General features: G+C 32.1%; 1 protein-coding gene across 4 annotated transcripts in view; it reads right to left on the reverse strand.

Annotated features, from left to right (window-relative positions):
- The window catches only part of ADAM2 (ADAM metallopeptidase domain 2), a 130678-nt gene extending 111515 nt beyond the window's left edge, over positions 1-19163 (reverse strand). For all 4 annotated transcript variants that reach the window (XM_049094838.1, XM_049094839.1, XM_049094837.1 and 1 more), the window contains exons 1-4: positions 19008-19163; positions 18443-18519; positions 13374-13429; positions 6041-6119 (exon numbers count right to left, since the gene is read on the reverse strand). In XM_049094838.1, the coding sequence (XP_048950795.1) occupies positions 6041-6119; positions 13374-13429; positions 18443-18519; positions 19008-19062 (267 nt within the window). In that variant the 5' untranslated portion in view covers positions 19063-19163. The remainder of the gene's footprint in view (positions 1-6040; positions 6120-13373; positions 13430-18442; positions 18520-19007) is intronic.
- Between the last annotated feature and the right edge of the window lie 3971 nt (positions 19164-23134).

Consider the following 23134-nt stretch of genomic DNA (forward strand, 5'->3'; position numbering starts at 1 on the left):
CTAAGGAACTCATTAGTATAAAAAAAAAAAAAGCAAGCAGTAGAAACTACTTATGAAAGTGACCAGATATTAGATTTAATAGGAAAAAAACTTAAAGGAGACATTATAATTATGTTCAAAGAATTATTGAAGGAAACCATGATTTAAAAATAGATGTATGATAATATCATATCCAATAGAGACTATCAATAAAAGGTAGAGATTGTCAGAAAAAGTAAAAAACAAGACAAATCTATAATCTGTCAACATGTACCATGCTTTAAATTCAAAGATACAAATAGATGGAGAATAAAAGAATGAAAAAAGTTGTATCATGAAATAGCATCCCCAAGCAAATCAGATAAAATAGACTTAAAAAAAATTTTTTTACTAGAAATGAAGAGTAACATTCTAGAATTATTAAAGTTTCAACACATCAGGAAGATATAACATTTTTAACACATGTGCACCAAATAACAGAACACCAAATGCACAAAGCAAAAAAAACTAGGTAAAATTAAAAGCAGAAATAGACAATTCAACAATCATAGTTGGAAACTTTTCTTTTTCTATTTCACATTCAGTAATGGATAGAACAACTAGACAGAAGATCAACAAGAAGATATAAAGCTTGAAAACAGCATAAATCAATGAAGCCTAGCAGACATCTGTTAAACACTCCACCAAATAACAATAACAACAGAATATACATTCTTCTTATGTATACACAGAACATTTTCTAGGATAGACTATATGCTAGGCCATAAAAAAGCCTCATTTAAAAGTATATAAATAATAAAAATATGTTCCTAAAATAGCATGAAATTCAAACTCGTTTACACAAAAATTTGGAAAAACTCACAAATATGTGGAAATGAATAACCTACTATGGGTCAAAGAACAAATAAACCTGAATCCACAAAATACTTTAAAGTAAGTTAAAATGAAGGTATACCATACTAAAAAGTATGGTAGGTAGTTAAATTAGAGATAAATTTATGTGGATAAGCGCATATATTAAGAAAGAAGAAAATCTTTTCTTTTTTTAAATATTTTATTTATTCATTAGACAGAGAGAGAGAGAGAGGCAGAGACATAGGCCAAAGAAGAAGCAGGCTGTCTGTAAGGAGCCTGATGCGGGACTCAATCCCAGAACCCTGAGATCACAACTTAAGCCAAAGGCAGATGTTCAACCCTGAGCCACCCAGGTGCCCAAGAAAGAAAAAAATCTTAAATTAATATCCTAACCACCCACCTAGGACATGGGGAAAAAAAAAAGAAAAGAAACTAAATCTACATCAAACAGAAGAAAGGAAATAATAAAGATTAGAGTAAATAAATAAATAAGAACAGATAAAAAATAAATCAATAAAACCAAAATGTGACTCTTTAAAAAATTAAATAAAAATGACAAATCTTTATAATAGCCTGAGTTTGATACAGAAACTTATTTCTCAACAAATAAAGTGCATTAATGGGTTTATGTGCTTGAGATTAACATAAACTTTACCATATAACTCTATCAGTTGAAAGCAGCTAGTCTGGTTGGAAGATTCCCTAGGTTCCTTAATAGTCATATACCATGCCAGTTGGTACTCTAAAAGGCTAGGGTTATATTTGAACCAGAGATCATCATGGTTTTCTGATGGAATATGTGGGTTCAGGAAATAGTGTTGAGGTGGGAATGTCTCCTCTCACGATTATACCAAATAATCTTTTAGAATTTTTGCATTCCATCTCAGTAAGGAAATTTGTCCTTACATAAAACAGTACATAGCAGGGACATAAAAACAGTTCCACTAATTTGGAAGATGAAAACTTCCAACTGGATGTGTTCAGATTCTTATTTCACTAAACAAAGGCTAATCTAGTAGTTGGAGTGACTGACTCTGAATATCAAAGGGAAATTGGTTATCTTTACCAATAAAAGCAAGAAGGGCTATGACTTGAACCCAGCTGATTATTACAGCAACCAAAAGAAAGTATAGTTAAAGATGCAATAAAGATTTACTCTATTCTGCTTGATTAATATCCATAACAAGCTAAGGTTCTGGGTGAAAGCAATGGGAACAAGGAATAGGTAATAGGGAGGAAAAGCCATAGACAGCAATTATAACTTAATACAGAAATCAAGAAAATAGTGCCTTTGCATATTTTCTCTTTTTTTCTTATATGTATACATATGTGTTTATTTGTATGAGCTAACCATTTTCTTTTTCCTTCTTCCTATTGGTTTATCTACAAGTTGTTGAAAGTTAACTTCACAATTTAATCTCTAGTTATCATAGCATTAATTAACGATCACAATGGCTCTTGTGATTCTTTTTATCCTCAATTGAAGGGAAGAGTGGGAATTTCTTCACTCGTAAAAAGGGTAGCTGAATCTTGTTAAATAGAAATATAGGGTAAATATGTTGTTTTACCAGAGTTCAAATGTGTGCAAATGAAGCCTGACTAGTCAAAGTTGTAGACTTTATCAATTATTGATGTATTGGCACTCAGCTTCTAATAAATCTTTTATCCGCTTTGTGCAAGTAAATCTAGGCTCCTAAATTATTTTTTCCTTTGCCAAGAGGCACTGGAGATTTGCCAGAAGAGCATGTAAGAGAGCATGAGAAGAGAGCTTTGTTTCCTGGTTCCAGTGTGCTGGTTTGGAAAGCTCCTGTAAGTGTCCTGCTCATTGTACCACCAGGATCCCTCAGTACTTGATGATTCTCCAGTACACAGATCCTTTAGTGCATGATGGTCACTAGCACCCATCAACCAGTAGTTTCCTTTCATGATTCAGATCCCTTTCCTTTTGTAGCAGAGTAGTTTTGTGAGATACTGCTTGGTGAACAGCTTTCCTGACTACCTTAAACAGATTTCCAGAAAGTTCCAAAAAGAAATTCTATGGCAATACTTATGGGTACAGCACCATTGTGGCTTCCTGCTCTTCAGCTTTAAGTGTTCCAAATACATGAGATATTCTTAAATGTATATGAAGAGAGGCACAGTTGTGCCTCTTCTAACAAGGTTTGGATCGCAGCCCTGGGATAACAAGACTGTCTTCTTTATCCCAGTTCTAGGGTTGCTGGCTGCTTCTTGTATCTGGTATTCCAACGTTAATTTTAGAGTTCTCTCTACTTATTTTTTAATCCAGTCTCTGTTGCACTTAATAATTCTTTATGTAATATTTTCCCTGTTTAAGTTACTATATGGTTTCTTTACATTGAACTATAACAGTATCTTATTTTTTTTAAAAATTTTTTCATTAGCATATCATCATAACAGATTACTTTGCCTTTTTTTTTTTTTAATTGTGGGCCCATGTAGAGTTTCAACGGTTCGAATCATAGTTTATAAGATCAAAATAAAATACCTGGACCTTTCTACCAGCTTTTTCTACTTCCTTCCAAAGGTGGTTTATATAATTCAGATTGATAAATTTCTAATCTTTTGGAATAATCAGTAAGTTATATCAGCATTATAAATATTTGGAAAAGTTAAAAATAAATAAGTAAAAAAATCATTTTTAAGTAAGCATATGATAGAATTTTCAGAGGAATCAAAAAATTATTATTATTATTATTAATCAATTTCCTTCTTTGGTTTTTTTCTATTTTTATCATTGCCATTTCTTGCACTGTTTTCTTCTATCGCATCTTGTTTAATGTTCTTTTTGCACTAAAAAGAATGTGTATACTGTTGCTACTCTGTGTTATCTCCTATAAATGTTGATTAGATGAAGATGATGGATAGTTCCTCTCAAGATCCACCAGATTTGCTATTTGTTTCCTCTTCATCTATCAATTATTGAGAAAATATTTAAATCTTCAATTATTTTAATAATTTATATATTTCTCCTTTCATTTCTGCCAATTTCTGCCTCATGTAATTTGAGATCTATTTTTATGTGCATACAAATTTCGAATTGTTATGCTATCCTGGTGATTTTACCTTTTAATAACATGATGAATATTTATTTGTTCTAGGGAAATTGTAAAGTCCACATTCATGAATGGCTTATACTTGTGAGCTCTAGGCAATAAATAAATTCTTTCTATGTCTAATGGACTAATCTGTTCTTTTGTAGCTAAGTCTGTATTTTCCAAGATAATATGACTTTGAGGGATAAAAATCACTTGTAGATTTTATTAAAAACAAATTGACCTACACTTTTAACCTAATTCAATAAACTTTCCTGATTTTCCCTGCACTACAAATAGGCCTGCAGTTTTGGCAAATATCAGTTATCTATGTGGAACCATATATGTATTACATTTGAAGCCAGCATTAACAACCTACTTCATTCAGGTTTTCAATAAAGTATTCTTTGCTTTGTTTTTTAAATTATACATTTATCTCTCATGGTCACCTCCTGGGATGTAGGGGCAGAGGTAAGTGCTAGGAATGGCAGAATTACATAAAATTCCGGTATGGGATATTGTAGCTCTGGTGTCTCTTTGTCCCACTGGTTCCAACTCGGTCTCTCTCTCACACACATGCACATACATGCTTTTATGCCACACACACGTATCATACATTTATGTGTGTATGTGTGTATAGCGTTGACAGCACATAGTATTTATGTATTTCTGTAGATGACTCACGTAAAATTTAAACCAACTCACCATATCTATTATTTCTTCTGTTAAAAGCTTAGTCTAAACAAAAATGCTTTAATTTCAAAGTACTGGTTGATTCACTACACAGAAATCAGGAATACAAACAGAAAAAAAAAGCAATAAGAATTGGTAGGGCAGTGAGAAAGAAAAAAGAAAACAGTATATCAGACATGGGTCATCCTAGCAATTTTATGCACGTTTCTTGATTATTTTTACAACAAAGCATAGACACTATTAAACAAAGCTTCAACTGTCCAAATACATGAGATATTCTTAAATGTATATGAAATTCCATGTATATTTATTTAGTCCTTGAACATGTTAGACAAGTCTTTGGACTCTCCTTCTCTTCCCAGATTTACCTTTCTTGATTCAAATTGTGGGTTTTTTTTTTTTTTTTCATTTTAAGTATTTCATGGTATTTTCAACCTTACTGCTACCTGTACTTAAGCACATACATCATCATGAAATAATAGCTTAAAGAAATCACAATCCTTTTTGGTTTGGTTAACCATCTTTGTAATAAGGGCTAACTTGTGACGCGTTGTAAGCAGAAGGTTAGAGGTTCTCAGAAAAAGAAAACGAGACACAGTTTTTGTGACCCAAGGGAAGTCATTTTAGGCTGGCAGGTTTTTTCTGTAATTTATCCCCACCAGCACACTGTATTTGCCCAAGCACACTTCCTGCAGAGCTTCCTAGGAAGTATCAGAATTATAAAGAAATGCAAAAACCTCAGTATTTAAGGATTTTAAGGTAACAAAAGGAATGCAAAAACTGAATCTCTATCAGGCCCGGAAATAGCCTAAGAATATCAGAGGAAATAAATCTGTAGTAAAACTCTCAGAGCTGTTTCAAAAATAAACAAGGCCCTGCATTCTCTACCCATGATAAGAGCCCAAGACTCCATCTCATTTATACTGACTCTCTGAGCATGCCCCATAGCCTCTAACCCCTTGTCCAACACTTACCTCTTTTTCATTATTATGTTAAAATCTCCACACCATGATGAACACAATCTTCATTAACAAGCATAAAAATGTATGTATAGGCATGTTTTCTAACATGCCTGCACAACATTTATCTGCACAACATTTTCTGCACAACTTTATCCCTGCCTTTGCACATGATAACTAATTTTCCCTCTCTGATTATTCACCCTAAACACAAAATAAAAAGAACCTGCTCCCTCCTGCTTAGGCTTTGGTGCTATTCCCTGTGATCTTGTTTGTTGCAAATAGTTTCCTTTGTGTGACAACCACCCAGTGTAGTCCCTATCTGTAGCTCACCAAGGAGAGAACCATCTTAGTTCAGTTACAGCATCATCAAAAGTAAATGTTAACTTCATTTTAAAACAACACATAACTCACAATCCTTTGTTTTCCAATATGCGAACCCTAAGTTACATAATCATAGGAACTCACATAGTAAAGGTAAAACAGACAGTAAAATCATACCTGAAACTGTTGTTCAAGAGGCTTCATACTTCCTGTGCCATTATATCCATAAACTCTAAAATTATGAGGCAAAAAAGCTCTGTAAAATAAGGATAAAAAGTATTTAATAGGAAGTTTGTTTTCTAAGCTCCTATTTTGAAAATATATTTATTGTATTGTATTTATTATAGACAGGAGTAGACAGGGTCAGGGGAGAAATAGAAAGATTACTTTATTCTAATTTTACTCAAAAATCCTGGTGTCCAGACCTCTCCTCATTCACTTTACCATCATACTGTCCTCTAGGCTGTTTTAATTTTATAATACACTAGGCAAGGGACACCTGGGTGGCTCAGTGGGTTGAGTATTTGCCGAGCCCTGTGTTAGGCTCCCTGCTTAGTGGGGAGTCTGCTTCTCCTTCTGTTTCTCACCCTACTCTTGCATGTGCACTCTCTCTCAAGTAAAATCTTAAAGAAAAAAAAAAAAAACAGTAATAGGCAACATCCCTTCCTGGGATGTTCTTCAGCTCAGTTTATTGTCTTATCTACTTCAAGTCTTTACTTAAATAACAACTTATCAGTGAGGCTTATCTTGGCAAGTTTATTTTAAAAATTCAACTTTCCTAATTATCAAAACAGGATTTTCAAACAACACTTCTAACTTTGCTCTCTATTTTGCTTAAGCATTTATCACCTTCTAACATTCTTCCTAATTCATTCATTTTTATTGATGTAGGAAAGATGTTAGGGTTTGAAACCGACAGCCAAGAGTTCTTGAGACCTCTTTGGTAGAAAAAAGGTGATTTTATTAAAGCACAAGGTCAGGATCTATGGGTAGAAAGAATTAAACTAGGGTCATGAGGAGTGGCCAATTATATACTTTCAAGTTGGGATGGGATTCAGGGTAGACTTATGTCTCTAAGAAATTCGAAAGCAAGGTTTCCAAGACCTTGAGGGGCTAGCTGTTGTTAGGAAAAGTTCATTTATTACTGTCTAATAAAACCTTAGTCATGATACCCTTCAGATGTATATCAGTGGGTCATATACTTGGGGCATGGCTGCCAATATACATCTTGTGGGGTAGTGATAAAGGAAGTTTCTGAAGGAATTTTTGTAGGTTAAAGTAGACTTACAGGATCCCCGGGGGGGGGGGGGGGTCGGGCTAATACTACCTTTTGCCCCTAGCAAATATTAGTGCCAAAGCAGATGAGTTTCCCAAAGAATGTCACTCTGCCTGTTTCAAGGATTTGTCAGTGGGCTATAGGTAATAAGGAAATTTAATTTTTTCTTTGCCTTTGTTTCCCACATTAATACCATCAATAATCTCATTTGATAACAATATAAACAGAGATTCTTGTTTATTTTGTTTACTAGTGCATCCTAAGCACTTAGAAAAATATCTGTAATATAGCAAATGGTTACTAAATATTGAACTAATGTGACAAGAATTCAACAGATTAGATGGAGATCTCACATTGCAATATATTATTTATAAATATGGGAAGAATATGCCGAAATGGCTCTGTAAATTTTTAAAAGATTTTATTTATTTATTTATTTGACAGAAAGAGAGAGGGCACAAATAGGAGGGGCCACAGAGGAAGAGGGAGAAGCAGGCTCACCATTGAGCAGGGAGCCCATCATGGGGCTCAATCCCAAGACTCCGGGATCATGACCTGAGCCCAAGGCAGATGTTTAACTTACTGGGCCACCCACGTACTCTTGAAATGACTCTATAAAGAGAAAGGGTAATTGTAGATATCCCATTTCATTTTCCTAATTTAAGCGTAATATACAAATCTGTGACTGCCATGGCAGTCTGGATTTGTTGAAGCAAAAGGTCAAAGAGCCAAACCACTGACAAGCGGAGCAAGATTTTTTGCAATTTTGTCATACCAAAAAAGACTATGACCCACAGTAGAGTGGGGCTTCAAGAAACACACAGATCCTGAGTTGAAGGTCCTATAAAGAGATTTAGCTGTTGATATGTGGACACCATTTTTTGGCAAAGAAAGAAAAGGCCAAATGTCCATATTTGGGCAAGGAAGCTACTTGGGGATGCCTAGAAACAGGCAGAGCCCCTGATGTCATGTATCCCTCCAGTGAAAATAATGAACATTTGAAGTATATCAAATACATAGCTTCTCTCCCTGTAAAATCTTTTGCCAACATTGGAAATTATTCAGAGTGGCCAAGGAGCTAAACTTAAATTCTCTGAAAATAATAACGAATTTTTTTTTCAAAAATGATGATACAGAATCAATAAACTCAATGTAACTCACGTGTAATAAAAGCAAAGAAAAAGCACATCTGATTTGTTTAAAAGGCTAATGAAAACCAAAATAAAATCTTCAAAGCATTAAGACAAAAAAAGAACAAAAGATTTTATCTTCAAAGTAATAGCAGTAAGACTGATAACTACCTTGTCAATAAAAATGAAGAAAATCAGAAGATACTAAAATGACAATTTTAGAAGACTGAAGTTATTTACAAAATGTCATCCTAGAATTTATTCCAGCAAAAAAAGTTAAGAGTAGGGTTAGGTAAAAATGTAACAATGAACACAAACCAATATAATTAAAAACAAAGAGACTTACAACAGAAATATGGAGAATTCCAGAGATATATAAATTAACTGCACATAGAAATGAAATGCAGGAAGAAATGAAGAGCACCAGACTGAGTAAATTTATTGTTAAATATAAAAGAATATTGACTGGACAAAAAATAATAGTAATATCTCATTGGGATTGACAAGTATGCAGGATTATAATGGCTGAAAAAAATAATGCCACATGTATTGATATTTAGAAATACAGTAATGTAATATAAACTTGAGTATTTAATGTAATGTAAACTTGAGTATGTTTGCTAATAGTAAAACAGAAAATTCTACACATTCAAAGATATGAGGGGGAGCTAAGAAGTATTTGGAGAAAAAGGTTAGCCTTAAGTTTATAAACTAGAAAATAAAATTGTTGATGAATAATCACTTTAGAATTCACTTGCAGAAGTAATAAAGGTCAAAATAAGCACAAAAAAGTCAAAAGCAAAGCAATAATACAAAAATCATATAATGTAGGCGATGACTGAAGTAAAGGAAATTTTTTTTACATAAAACTAAATTTTTCAGAAAGGAAAAATTCTCTTTACTAAAATGTCATAAGTGTGAAAACAGAAGGCATAAAATAAAAGAAGTTATTTGAAAAACACATCATGAATTAAAGACTTTTAGGCAAAAAGTTGAAAGAATTCTAAAAATAGGAACAAAAATGTTAGATTACACATTACTTTTTAAAAAGTATAAACGTCTTACATAGTGCTTCACAAAGAAGACAATCCAAGTAGCCAAATGATATATTTTAAAAAGTATTCAGACTTACTTGCATTTAGAGAGATACATATTAAATCACAATAAGATGTCAGTATATAATCAATAGTTATTGAAAAGTTAAACTATCTACCATTATTAATAGAATATGCAATTCAGAGGGGTATATAAATTAGTATAATGTTTCGGGAGAATTGCTTAATAATTATGACAATGCACGTAATTTAACAATCCAGTCTATCTTTAGTTATATATCATAGAACATCTTGTGCACATGAACCAAAGAATATATATATGAATTTTCATATTTGAATATTTGCAATATCTCCATAATAGAAAAAAAACACAAAAAAGCAGAATATATTGTTGTATAATCATGAAATTGGATCTTATGCAGTAATAAAAATGAATAAACTGAAATTACTTTTAACAACATTGGTAAATCTCACAGGCATTATTTTGAGTGTCTAAAATAAGCTGTAGAAGAGTACATCATTTAAATTCAAAACAAAGAATAGAAATATATTACTAGGATAATTAAATAAAATCAAGGAAATGATTATCACAATGATCAGAAAGTGGTTACAAATAACAGAGATAGGAAAATGATATCCATTTGGCTCTTGGAGGTCAGTCAATGTGTGTTTGATGTCAAAGGGATACAGGAATGTTCACTACATAATTACTCATTTAACTGCATAAACATATTTCAACAATTAATTAAATAAAGGTAATTAGTAGTGATTTTTATGAAAGAGAGAAGATTCAATCCCTTATTTCCATTTCTACTCTCAACACACAGAAATGACCAATTAACCGTACTAATACATTTTTTAATATGTTACTACACGTTAAACAATAAAGTGGTTTGACAAAGTATGGCCCATATGCCAAACCCAGCCCATCACTTTAGTGATATTAGAATATAGCTAGGTATATCTATTTGCATATTCCCTATGCTGGCTTTCACAATGGCAGAATTGAGAGGCTACACGAAAGATCAGATGAAGTTCATTCTAAAATGTTTACTATCTGGCCCTTTGCAAAAAGTGTACTGATTCTTGCTTTAAACAGAATGATCAAAAAAGTAAAAGCAAGACTAGTGCTTCAGCTAAAAGAGTAAGCAGGTGACACTACCAATTAGTACGGAATCTGAACCAGATTGTGTCTTAGGGATGGAGTTTTTTAAAATGCCCTTTAGTCTCTGGCATGAGAACACATTGTGGGCTTTCAAGTAAAGAGCATGGAGCTAGAAATATTCTCAGTAATTTGTAAACAGAAGGAGAAAAAAAATTAATGCCTGCTGTTGGTGAACAACAGGGTCCATGATTAAGATCCACATCAGGCTCCCTGCAAGGAGCCTGCTTCTTTCTCCCTCTGTCTGTCTCTGCCTCTCTGTGTCTCTTATGAATAAATAAAATCTTTTTAAAAAAATGAAAACCCTAAACTACAGCTCATGCAGATGTGGAATGGGTTACAAATGGTCCCATCATTTCTGAAACTCTGAGATAATGAATAATATAAACATTGGAGCCAGATAAATGGACCCACCAGGAATGAAGCAGAAACATCCATAAATCCATTGCTCTACTTACAGTTGCCACAAAAATCTTCACTATGTAAAAAATATAGTCTGTGTGAAGCACAATAAAATGAGGTTTGCTTTAGTATTATCCTCACTATTCCAATCTAGATCCATTCCTGATTTTGGCAAGAACAACTTTGAGCAATATGATAAAATTGGTGTTCTAATTCTTTTATATTAATCCCTGGGGGATTGCCAAGTTTCTGTGACAAGGCACATATTTTTGCTAGCTCTGCACACAGCCAAAACTTCATAGGCTGTTGAGAGTGCAAGTGATAGCGCCCTGTTTGTATATAGACTGTTGGCTAAGCCTGAAGCCAACTATCTGCCAAGACACCCTGAGTAGAGACAGTGGTCACTGAAGGCTTCATGACTCCACCAGCAGGGATTCCCTGGCCACACTTTATTTTGCTTCCTTTCATCACAGTATTAATCACTATATTCTCATCTGTTCATATAAAATGAAAGGAAAAAAAAACACAAAGTTTTACATTTTACTTTGATTAGAGATTTTGTCATATATATAAAGTTGAGTTCTATTTGTGATTACTTTATTGATATTTTGCAACAATATTTTGAATTTTTTGAGCCAAGATTTATTTGGTGACTTTTATTTTCCAAAAAGCTGGTTTTTCTTTGATTAAGCATTTGTAATTATGTTCTAATTTTATCATGCTAGTCATTGAGAATATGATTACTCTTCAAAAGATTTTGTGTTCTACTATGTGATAGCTTTTAAGTGTACTTTGTATGTAAATAAAAGCATTAATTGTAGGGTATGCAATACTCAATTCATCAATTACATTCTCACTAATTGTATGTTCTGTATCTTTTTTTCTTAATATAAAAAAGATAGCTTATGAATAGCAGTATACTCTTAAGCTCTATCTTTTTTTATATTAGAAAAAAAGTATAGAATATACAGTTCAACTAATGATGACACAGATAGCTAACAGACACAAGAAATGATGCTCAATATCACTTATCATCAGGGAAATACAAATTAAAACCACAATGAGATATCACCTCACACTTGTCAAAATGGCTAAAATTAACAATACAGGAAACAACAGATGTTGGCAATGATGTGGAGAAAGAGGAACCCTCAACTGTTGATGGGAATGCAAGCTGGTGCAGCCATCTGGAAAACAGTATGAAGATTTCTTAAACAGTGAAAAATAGAGCTACCCTATGATCCAGAAATAGCCCTACTAGCTACTTATCAAAGAATACAAAAAAACTAATATAAAGGGATACACGAACCCCGATATTTACAGCAGCATTGCCTACTATCACAAAGTTATGGAAATAGCCCAAGTGTCCATCAACTGATAAATGGATAAAGAAGAGGTTTTATATATATATATACACATTGTATGTATGTGTGTGTGTGTGTGTGTATGTATATATATATATATGAACAATGAAATATTAGGCATAACAAAGAATGAAATCTTGCCATTTGCAATGACTTGAGTGGAGCTAAAGTATATTATGCTAAGCGAAATAAGTCAGTCAGAGAAAGGCAAATATCACGTGATTTCCCTTATAATGTGGAATTTAAGAAACCAAACAGATTAACATAAGGGAAAAAGAGAGGGAGTCAGGCAAACCATAAAATAGATTTAACTATAGAGAACACACTGATGTTTACCAGAAGGGAGGTGGGTAGGGGATAGGTGAAATAGGTGATAGGGATTAAGGAAGGCACTTGTGATGAGCACCGGGTATTATATGTAAATGATGAATCACTAAATTCTACTCCTGAAATTAATATTATAGAATGTATTAACTGGATTTTAAAGTAAAAATTTGGGGAGAAAATACACAATTTCAGAGTTTTAAAAATACATATGTAGAGTTCTGAAATTCTTATTTTTACCATTTAAAAAGTACCACTACAGTTCTGATTTTTCTTTATTCCATAATATAATGTACCTATTTTTTTCCTCAATTCATCAGCTGGCATAGGATTGAGTTTGGCTAATCACAATATATATTCTAAGTCCTTAGTACATTCTGACAGGATATGCTAAGTAATTTTCTTTTTTTTTTCAGTTAGTAATTTTCTTTTAATTATCACTATTCTTTCCACCCTAAAATTCATGATGTTCTTTTCATTAATAGCTGAATATTAGGGATTCAAAAACAAGACATATTTATGTTCTGATAAAATAAAAATAAAAACTAATGTTTCATGAAATCCATGGATAGCCAAATAAAAATCTGGTGCTACTGAGAAGGAGGAAGATGGGAGTATACACTACAGGTCCAACTTCTAGATATTTATTGTATAAACTGGAAGTTTTTTAAGGCATAAGAGAAAAATGAATAGCCAGTTACTAGGAACATCTGAAAATACAAAATAACTACATTCTGGATTAATTATAAACAACAATTAGAATAAATACAGGTGATAAAATAATGTAGATCACCTACTTTTGCATTAAGTTCACCGTGTATGTTTTCCCTTCAATTATAATGTTGTAGGACACCTGGCAGGAGAGTATATTAAAAAAGCAAAGAAAAGTGAGAAGAATGTTATTTTATATTAATGATAATTACAGTCAAAGCACATTAATACAATAAAGAGAGGAAAATATATAATTTAATGTTGCTTTATTTCAACAAAATTTGATATTTAAATATTGGCTTTCATAATAAAAATAGATGGAAGAATATGATTTGTGCCACTTCTCGTTAATTTTTAAATGAAGCTAACAAAACCTTTGACTCTGAAAGATTGGTTTTTTTTATCCAATAATCACATTAGCTTAATAAAGAATGAGATCACTGCAAAACTTATGCTAAATTATTCTACATTTGACTCTGAAAGATTGTTTTTTTATCCAATAATTACATTAGCTTAATAAAGAATGAGACCACTGCAAAACTTATGCTAAATTATTCAATACAAGATTTATATAGAAGAGCAAAGATTTAACAGCATATATAGTATTTGCAGATTTTATAAAATTAATTCCACTTTTGGATCAAAACTCATTGATCTATTTTATTAATAGTAAGATTAAGAAATGATGTCTCTTAAATGGGCAATTTAGTCTTAGTACATCAATTTGGGTAGCTTTGACATCTTTACATCATTAGGTCTTCCAATCAAACAGCATGAGATATACTCCATTTATTTAAGTCTTTAATTTTTTTCGTGTTTTATTGTCTTCAGGGAGGAAGTCTTGCTTATCTTTGTTAGATTTATTAAGATTTTGATTTTTATGTAGTGTAGATTTTCTTTTTAAAAGTTTCATTTTATATTTTTGTTTTGCACAAGGCATTTGATCTTCTCTATAAGCCACAATTGATTATTATTTTTAATTGTTACATACTTTGGGCATATAAACATTACAGCAAATTACATTAAATGCCTTGTAGTGAAAGGGAAGATGAGGGAAGGGAGAAGAAATGTGTGGGAAATATCAGAAAGGGAGACAGAACGTAAAGACTGCTAACTCTGGGAAACGAACTAGGGGTGGTGGAAGGGGAGGAGGGCGGGGGGTGGGAGTGAATGGGTGACGGGCACTGGGTATTATTCTGTATGTTAGTAAATTGAACACCAATAAAAAATAAAAATAAAAAAAAAAAAAAATAAATGCCTTGTCACCAATGTCTATGTTAAAAAATAAAAAGATTGCAAGTATTTGAAAACAATTTTAAGTGCTCTCTCATCCCATGGTTAATTCTCTTTCTTGCACTCCAGCTAACCAACATCCTGAATTTTGTGTTTATCATTCCCATGCATATTTTTATATTTGTACTAATTATGGATGTTTAATTTTTTGCATAAACTTTAGCCCTGCATAAATATAATACTTCTAAAAGTTATATATTTCATTGCTGGATTTCATTTGCTTGAAACAATCTCATACAAAAAGCACTATGCAAACATTTGCTATCATCATTGTCATCAATATATGTAGCTTTAAAAATTTTTTTTCTGATGTTATAGTATGCCATTTTCTGAATATAGCACAGTTGTTTCATCTATGCGGTTGATGGATATTTTATCTTGTTTCACTATTTTAGGAAATGCCCCAATTAATAATGTAAACATATCTCTTTGTGAATATTCCTGAGATATATATTAAACTAAACCCATGAAAGAACTTCTTTTATTAAAAAGTACTTTTGCAACTTCACCTGAGGTTTAAAATTAATCTGCAAATTTGTTGTACCAATGTAGAGTCACAAAATGTGAATATTATCCTTTTATACAACTCCTCTAATTGCATTTTTTGTTAGATTTAACTTTTGCCATTGATGATGTTTAATAGTAACCTATTGTATTTCACTTGACAATTACTGATAAATTTTCTGATTTGTATATATGTTTGATAATTATTACTTCCTCAAGTTCAACACTTGTCACTCATAACTTTGCACATGTTTGTATTTTTTTTTGTTTTTTATATTATTGTATGATTTCTTGATATATTCTGAATACCTTTTGTGTGTTATGTTATATGGGTTGCAAATATCTTCTGTGAGTCTAGAATATTTTTCAGTTTGTTTATGGTAACTATTTATATCTTTAAATCTAGGTATTCCCTAATCCTTCTCTTAAGAATTTGTGTCCTTTTTCTTTTTGGTATAATTCTTCTGTATTAAGGTCTTAGAAATAATCTTCTATCTGGTCTTTCAGATTTATAGTATTTTACTCTCAGATTTAAATGATCTTGAATCAATTTTGCTGTATAATGTAGCACTAATACACACTTTATCATAATTCTGTATCATTAATCAACTGTGAGTTCACTGTTTATTAACCAGTCTATTCTTTATCCAATGATTTCATTGCCACCATTGAATAGAGTAAGTTAATATGTGTGTGGGTCTTTAGGTGGCACTCTATTCTGTTCTATTAATTTGTCCCTTAGATCATATCACATCATATTAATTACTAAAACTTTATTTTTTTTAATTTATTTTTTATTGGTGTTCAATTTACTAACATACAGAATAACTTTAAAATATGTTTTGAAATGAATCAAAGTGAATCACTGTTTTGTTCTTCAAAGTTAGCAATCTTTTACCATTTATCATGCCATATATATTTTAGAATCAACCTGCCAATCTCCACGAAATTTTTTTAAAGATTTTATTTATTTATTCACAAGACACACATACACACACAGAGGTAGAGATACAGGCAAAGGGAAAAGCAGGCTCCCTGCAGGGAGCCCAATGTGGGACTCATCCCAGTACCTCAGGATCATGCCCTGAGCTGAAGGCAGCCACTCAACAACTGAGCCCCCCAGGCAGGCGTCCGTCCATAAAATTTCTTATTCGAACAGCAATCTATGGATTTGGTGAAAATTAACCCAAGAAAATACTAAGTATTCTTGACTGCCAACATGATCTATCTTTTATCTTTCCACTTTTATTAGTGGTTGTGTAATGCCTTTTTTAAAAAAGATTTATTTATTTTAGAGAGATAGATGGAAGAAGAGAGAGCATAAGTGGGAGGGGAACAGGGAGAGAGAATCTAATGTCTTTCAATAAAGGTTGACTCTATCCTAAAAAGTCTTTACCTTTTAAATAATATTTATTGTTAAGGGACCCATATTTTTGGCCTAAATGTGTGTGTGTTGTACGTATTTATGTGTGTGTGTATACATACATACACACATGTATACAATATGTACACTCTATCAAGATGTTATTTACCAATAAATATTAAATATATGTGTATATTTTCCCTAATTTTTTGTTCTACATTTCTACTTAATTTTAATATTTGAGTCTTATAGTTTGTTCTTATTTTACTCTTAGTTTATAATACCATGTAGAATATCTGGTATTCTGATTTCACTATGTCAAGGTGTTGTCAATACTGATTTTTATTTCTTCCGTGTTGTCATACTTGCATCTGAGGATTCTCTTTTTTTCTACCATTTCTCAGTTATTATATGTTTAATATAGCCTCTTCTCCAGGTTTTTTCCCCTCTTTCAGGAATTTAGTTATTATATACCTAAGCCTCTAATTCTATATTCCTCTTCCCTAGGCATTTGTATGTTACATCTATCTGGTGTCTTTAGCTAACTCTGGTCTACTGTTAATTCTTGATTTTTTTCCCGCTTTCATTATACTTTTTCCCAGCTAGATGTGCCATTCAGTTGTTGGGTTTTTTTAACTGCTAGTTCAATATTCTTTTCTTATAATCTATATCATTTATCTGTGAATTATAACAATTATACACTATGTGGTTTTTTTTAAGATTTTATTTATTTATTCATGATAGACACAGAGAGAGAGACAGAGACACAGGCAGAGGGAGAAGCAGGCTCCATGCAGGAAGCCCGATGTGGGACTGGATCCTGGGTTTTTAGGATCACGCCCTGGGCCTAAAGACAGGCACTTAAACCGCTGAGCCACCCAGGCTGCCCTATACGCTCTGTTATATTTATAGCTTTGTTAAACCAATATATAGCCTCACTGTTTCAAAAAATACTATATATGTATCCAGCAGTATTCTAGAATGGGAGATAGAGATATTAACAAAATAGTAAACTTTTTCCCTGGTGAATTTGACAGTTGAGGACTGGTAATTTTTTTTTTTTGTACTTCTCTTATGAGAATTATTATCATAGAAGGTAGTGATGCCTGGTTGGAGATATATCCTTCTAAGTCATTCTGTATGTATTTTCTAATATGAGCAAGCAATTTCATATTATTTTGCATTCAAAAATAAAACTCTTTCAAAATACCTTAATGCCTCACCTTTTTTCTATTTAAATTATTAAATTTTAAGTTTTCATAAATATGCATTCCTTTTAAAATGATATATTGATAATTTTAAGCTTATAATATCTGAAAGAGGGTGACAAGTGAGTAGTTGCTAAGGAAATATTTGCATTCAAATACTGGAACATTTCCTACCCAACCAAAAATAAAATTAAGGTGTGGTGTTTGAAAAAACACATTTCATATCTTGGAAATGACTCTAGAAATCAGAAATAAATAAATAAATAAATAAATAAATAAATAAATAAATAATAAGATATTTTCTAATCCAAAGAAAAGGAAACCTAACACCCTGAACCAAGATGAATTAAGATGGCATGAAAAAAGTCTTAATGATTAACATATTTGCAACCAAGATGCAAAAATTACTCATATAAAACTTCATTAAATGAAATGATCATTAGATAGTATAAGGAAGCCATAAGCTTAACAAACAAAAAAAACCCTCCAAATATAACCTAGTAAGTAAAAAGAGAATCTCTAGATGAATTGGGTCAATGATTATTCAAAAAAACTCAAGAGGGAAACATTTAAAAAATGGGACTTGGGGCTTTAATAATAAATATCACTGCACTATATTTCTATGAAGCATTATCTTGATTCATTTTCAAAAGGGCTTTTCCACTTAAGGAAAACTGGATATAAATATAAAATTCACCAAGTTGCATGGATGAAAATGCCAAGTTTTCTTCTTACAAAAAAATATCCACATGATTTTAGAATGTGAAGAATGTTAGTGCTTAATTACATGTGATTCAGCTCCTCCACTGATTGTTGACCGTATTTTCTCTGGTATGGTAATTTGCACACGAAGTCTTTCAGAATCTGCAAGATACAAATGTTTTATTAAAGTAATACCATCACGTCATAGCTTCCTCCATTATTTCCTCATCTAAATCCACAATATTTCATATATCACCTTTTTTTGAGCTATCTTTTCAAATACACTCTATTCCCACTTCTTTCTAGAATTACAAGAGAAATTCAGTACAAGTAAAGTCAGGTCCTTTGGACCTTCCAACTACAGAGTCCACAGGTCGAAAAATGCAGAGTAGTATATGAAACTCTAACCTTGAGGCATTCACTCGAACCATGGCATCTCTCATTTTTCATATGGTACCAAGATGACTGGGAAAGCCCCCTCATGTCCAATGTGGATTTTGGTCGGGGAAGGTGATGTGGTGGTGGGCCCTGGCTTACAGAGTCGGAGCCCCTGCAAGAAGGCACTTTTCCAGGGTATCCAGCCTCTTAGAAGAAAATGGAGAGAGGAACTGATATTCCCGAAAGGTCAGAGGCAAGGTTTTTGTACTTACTATTGTCTGTCTGGAGCCCGATGAGCCCGATGAGCAAAAGCAGAAAGCACAACATAGCTTCATGTCCTTGATGCCAGCCCGAATATTGGCGGTTGGCTTGCCTAGAGGGCAGTTGGGAGCGCGAGGAATATCCCTCCTGGCCACGCACCCTGCAAGAGACAGCCAACTTTGAGAGCAGAGGTGAGTCAAGAGCATGGGTATTGTGCACTGTTGAACGTGGACTATCTTGCCACCTGCGTCTGTGTAGATTTCGAACAGTGTGACCCCGCTTTGAGGATAAAAAGGAACAGAATCACTTTCAAAAGGAAGAGCTGAAGAACAATTAATGAACAGGAAGATTCATATATACTTCTTACTGAACTTTTAATTCAAGATATGTATGTATTTTCAATCAATATATAAGATAAACTTATATTCTTAGAAGTTATAAAAAGAACAAATTACATCCAGTATAGAAAAAAGGAACATAAGAGGAAAAATCAATAAAATAGAAAACATGTAATAGAAAAAAAACCGAAATCCCAAACTTAGTTATCTTAAAAGTTAATAAAAATAATAAACTCAAAGAATGAATAATGTAGAGAAAAATCACAAATTATTAATCTTGAAAATGAAAAAAAGGAATTTGTTCTACAGAGTTCAAAAGAAAGATAAAGGAGGGAAGGATACTATGAACAGCTTTGGCCAATATATCTAACAACTCAGAAGAATTGCGATGAATATATATATCTTCAAATAATATTCAAGTAAACAAACCAGTGTAATTAACACCTAGATTCAGATCAAGAAATAAAACATAGAACCACAAAACCCCAGAGTGTCCCATGATAATTGTTACTGTCACCATCATAGAATAGTTTTGTCTGTTTTTGAACTTTAAATAATTGGAACCAATCACCATGTACTCTTTTATATGTGAGTTCTGTTAATATAATGATTATGAGAGCCAGCCAGCCATACTCTGAAGAGCAATAGCTTTGCTTTTTCCTTATAGGTGTTTATCACTCACTGAATGAATATAAGACCATCTATATTTTCATTTTACTGTTGATTGACATTTGGTTTGTTTATAGTGGTGGATATTAAAAACTATATTTAGCTATTTTATTTCTTTGATGAACATACGTAGTGATTTCCTTCAGTTACATTTCTAGAGTGAAGTTGCTAAATCACCATGTATGTTTTGTAGATATTTCTGAGTTTTCCAAGATTGTTGTACTAATTTATTTCTTCACCAGAAATATTTGAAAATTCCAATTCATATCAGTGCCTACACTTTTTTGTTTTTTATTTCATTGTAGTCATTTTGGTGGACCTATAGATGCCCTGCATTAATTTGCAGTTTCAGTTATTAACAAATTTTACCACAATTGTATATGTTTATTTATATAACTTATTTGGTAAATGCTTATAATAGTCATTTATATAACTTATTGGCTAATGCTTGTTTGACACTTTGGTCCATTTTTCAATTGACTGGTGTTGTCTCTTTTGTATTATATGTTGAACCTAATAATGCATTCTAGATATGATTCTTTTGTTGGATATAATGGTTTGCAAATATCTTCTATACTGGGGCTTACATTCAATGGATTTTTGTATATACACCTTGGTATTCAGAAATTTACTCCCCACCCCTTCCGGTTTGCTGGGATTTTCATGATATGTATCTTATTGTGAATGTGAATTTTATCAAAAACTTTTATTATAGGGGCACCTGGGTTGAGTGTGGGTTGAATGTCCGACTCAATTTTGGCTCTGGTCATGATCTCAGGGTAGAGCCTACTTAGGTTTCTCACTCTCCCTTTCCTTCTACTCTTCCTCTCCACTCCACACCTTCATCCTTACTGATGCTCTCTCACTCTCTTTCAATTAAAAAAAGCTTTTGCTATATAAATTGAGGTGACTATATAGTTTTCTCCATTTTCTGTTAATTTGGTGAATTAAAATTAATGGCTTTCTAGAGTTTAAACAAATTGTATGCTGGAATACATCCTATTTGATGTACTATCTTTTTATATTTTGCTGGGTTGATTTGCCAGCATTTTGTTTAGGATTTTTGCATCCATAGTCATAACAAATATTTGTCTGTAATTTTCTTTCGTTGAATAAGCTTGTCAGTTTTTGTACCAGAGATATGCTGCCCTCAAAAGAAAGTGGGAAATGTTATTCCTTCCTCTATCCTTTGAAAAAGTTAGTGTAATGTTATGAATATTTCTTCTCACATTTCTTAGAATTTAGAAATGGAGTGATTTGGACCTAGAATTTTATTTGGGAGAGACTTTCTTTTTAATTTATGAAACCAATTTTTAAAAAGAAATGGATTCAGATATTCTTTTCTCTTTGTGTTAGAAAAGTATTGTTTCTGATGGATTTTATCCAATTCTTCTGAGTAGTTAGATATATTGGCCAAAGTTGTTTATAATATCCTTCCCTCCTTTATTACCCTTTGAACTCTGTAGAATCTGTACAAATCCCTTTTTTCATTTTCAATATTTATAATTTGTGATTTTTCTCTAATTCTTCAATCATTCTTTGAGCTTATTATTTTTATTACCTTTTAAAATAACTAATTTTGGGATTTTTTTTTCTATTACATGTTTTCTATTTTATTGCTTTTTGATCTTATGCTCCTTTTTTTTCTATCAGGATGTAATTTGTTCTTTTTCTAACTTCTAAGAATAGAGGTTTATCTTATTCATTTTAAACAATTCTTTCTAATATGTACATTTAAAACTTTAAATGTTCATCTATTCATCACTTTAAATTTATCACCAAATTTATATGTATTATATTCAGTGAATGTTGATATACTTTATTACTGTTCATTTCAAAATGTTTTCTAATTTTCTTTTTTTTTTTTTTTTTATGATAGGCTCACAGTGAGAGAGAGAGAGGCAGAGACACAGGCAGAGACACAGGCAGAGGGAGAAGCAGGCTCCATGCACCGGGAGCCCGACGTGGGATTCGATCCCGGGTCTCCAGGATCGCGCCCTGGGCCAAAGGCAGGCACCAAACCGCTGCGCCACCCAGGGATCCCAGTTTTCTAATTTTCATCATGGTTTCCTCTTTGCCCCATGTGCCACTTAAATTCCATAAGTATGAGGATGTTCCACTCACATTTTTCTTATTAGTATCTAATTTAATCCTGTTGTGGTCATGGACCATACTCTGAACGATTTTAAGCCATTGTAATTCACTGAGATAAGATTAATTTTGTTCATTTAATGCTTCATTTGTTCATTAATGCTTCATTTGTTCATTAATGCTCCACATAAACTTCAAAAGAATGTGGATTATTCACTTGTGAGCTGTTATTCTATAAATGTCAAATAGGTCGTTAGATAACAGAGTTTCAAATATTTTTACACCTGTGTTAATTCTTTTGCCTGCTTGTTCTTTTAATATGCTCAACTAAGAGAGTAGATATATCTATTACTCCTTTGTGTTCTATCAATTTTTTTATTCTTATATTTTTAAGACATGTTATTTTGTATATCCCCATTTAGAGATGTTTTGTCTTCTTGATGAATAGCCTTTATCATTATGAATTTCACTCTTTATCTATTGTAATACTTGTCGTCATCTTCTATTTTGTCTCACACTTACATACCCAGATTTTGTTTTATGGTTAGAATATGCATGGAATATTTTTTTTTAATTTTTTTTTACTTCTTTACAGAGAAGGGTAAACTGCACCATGAATATACAAATAGAAACATCCAGACCAGGAGAAACTACCAAAAAACTACAAGTCAAACACCTGAGGCTTTTATGAAATAAATTTTTGGGGGAGAGGGGCAGTAAAATGGCATCTTAAAAAATGCATTCATATGTTGGTTTTCAGTATTTATGTCTTATTTTACTTTGTAAATAAGTAATTTCAAATTTCAAAATATTTTTAAATTGTTTCCTTATTTTTAAGGTGTGTATGTGTATTTTCAATAATATATAGATTTTTTAAAATCCAGATTGGCAATATTTAGCTTTAATTGAAGCAATATGTCTATTTCATTTACTGTTCATACAAATATGTTTACTTCTCTCATATTGCTAGTTTTTCTATTTTTTTCTGGTTATTTTGCTATTTTCTTTCTTTTTAAAGATTGATTGATTGATTGATTGGT

Source organism: Canis lupus, chromosome 16 (assembly GCF_003254725.2).
Source record: "Canis lupus dingo isolate Sandy chromosome 16, ASM325472v2, whole genome shotgun sequence".
Classification (NCBI taxonomy): domain Eukaryota; kingdom Metazoa; phylum Chordata; class Mammalia; order Carnivora; family Canidae; genus Canis; species Canis lupus.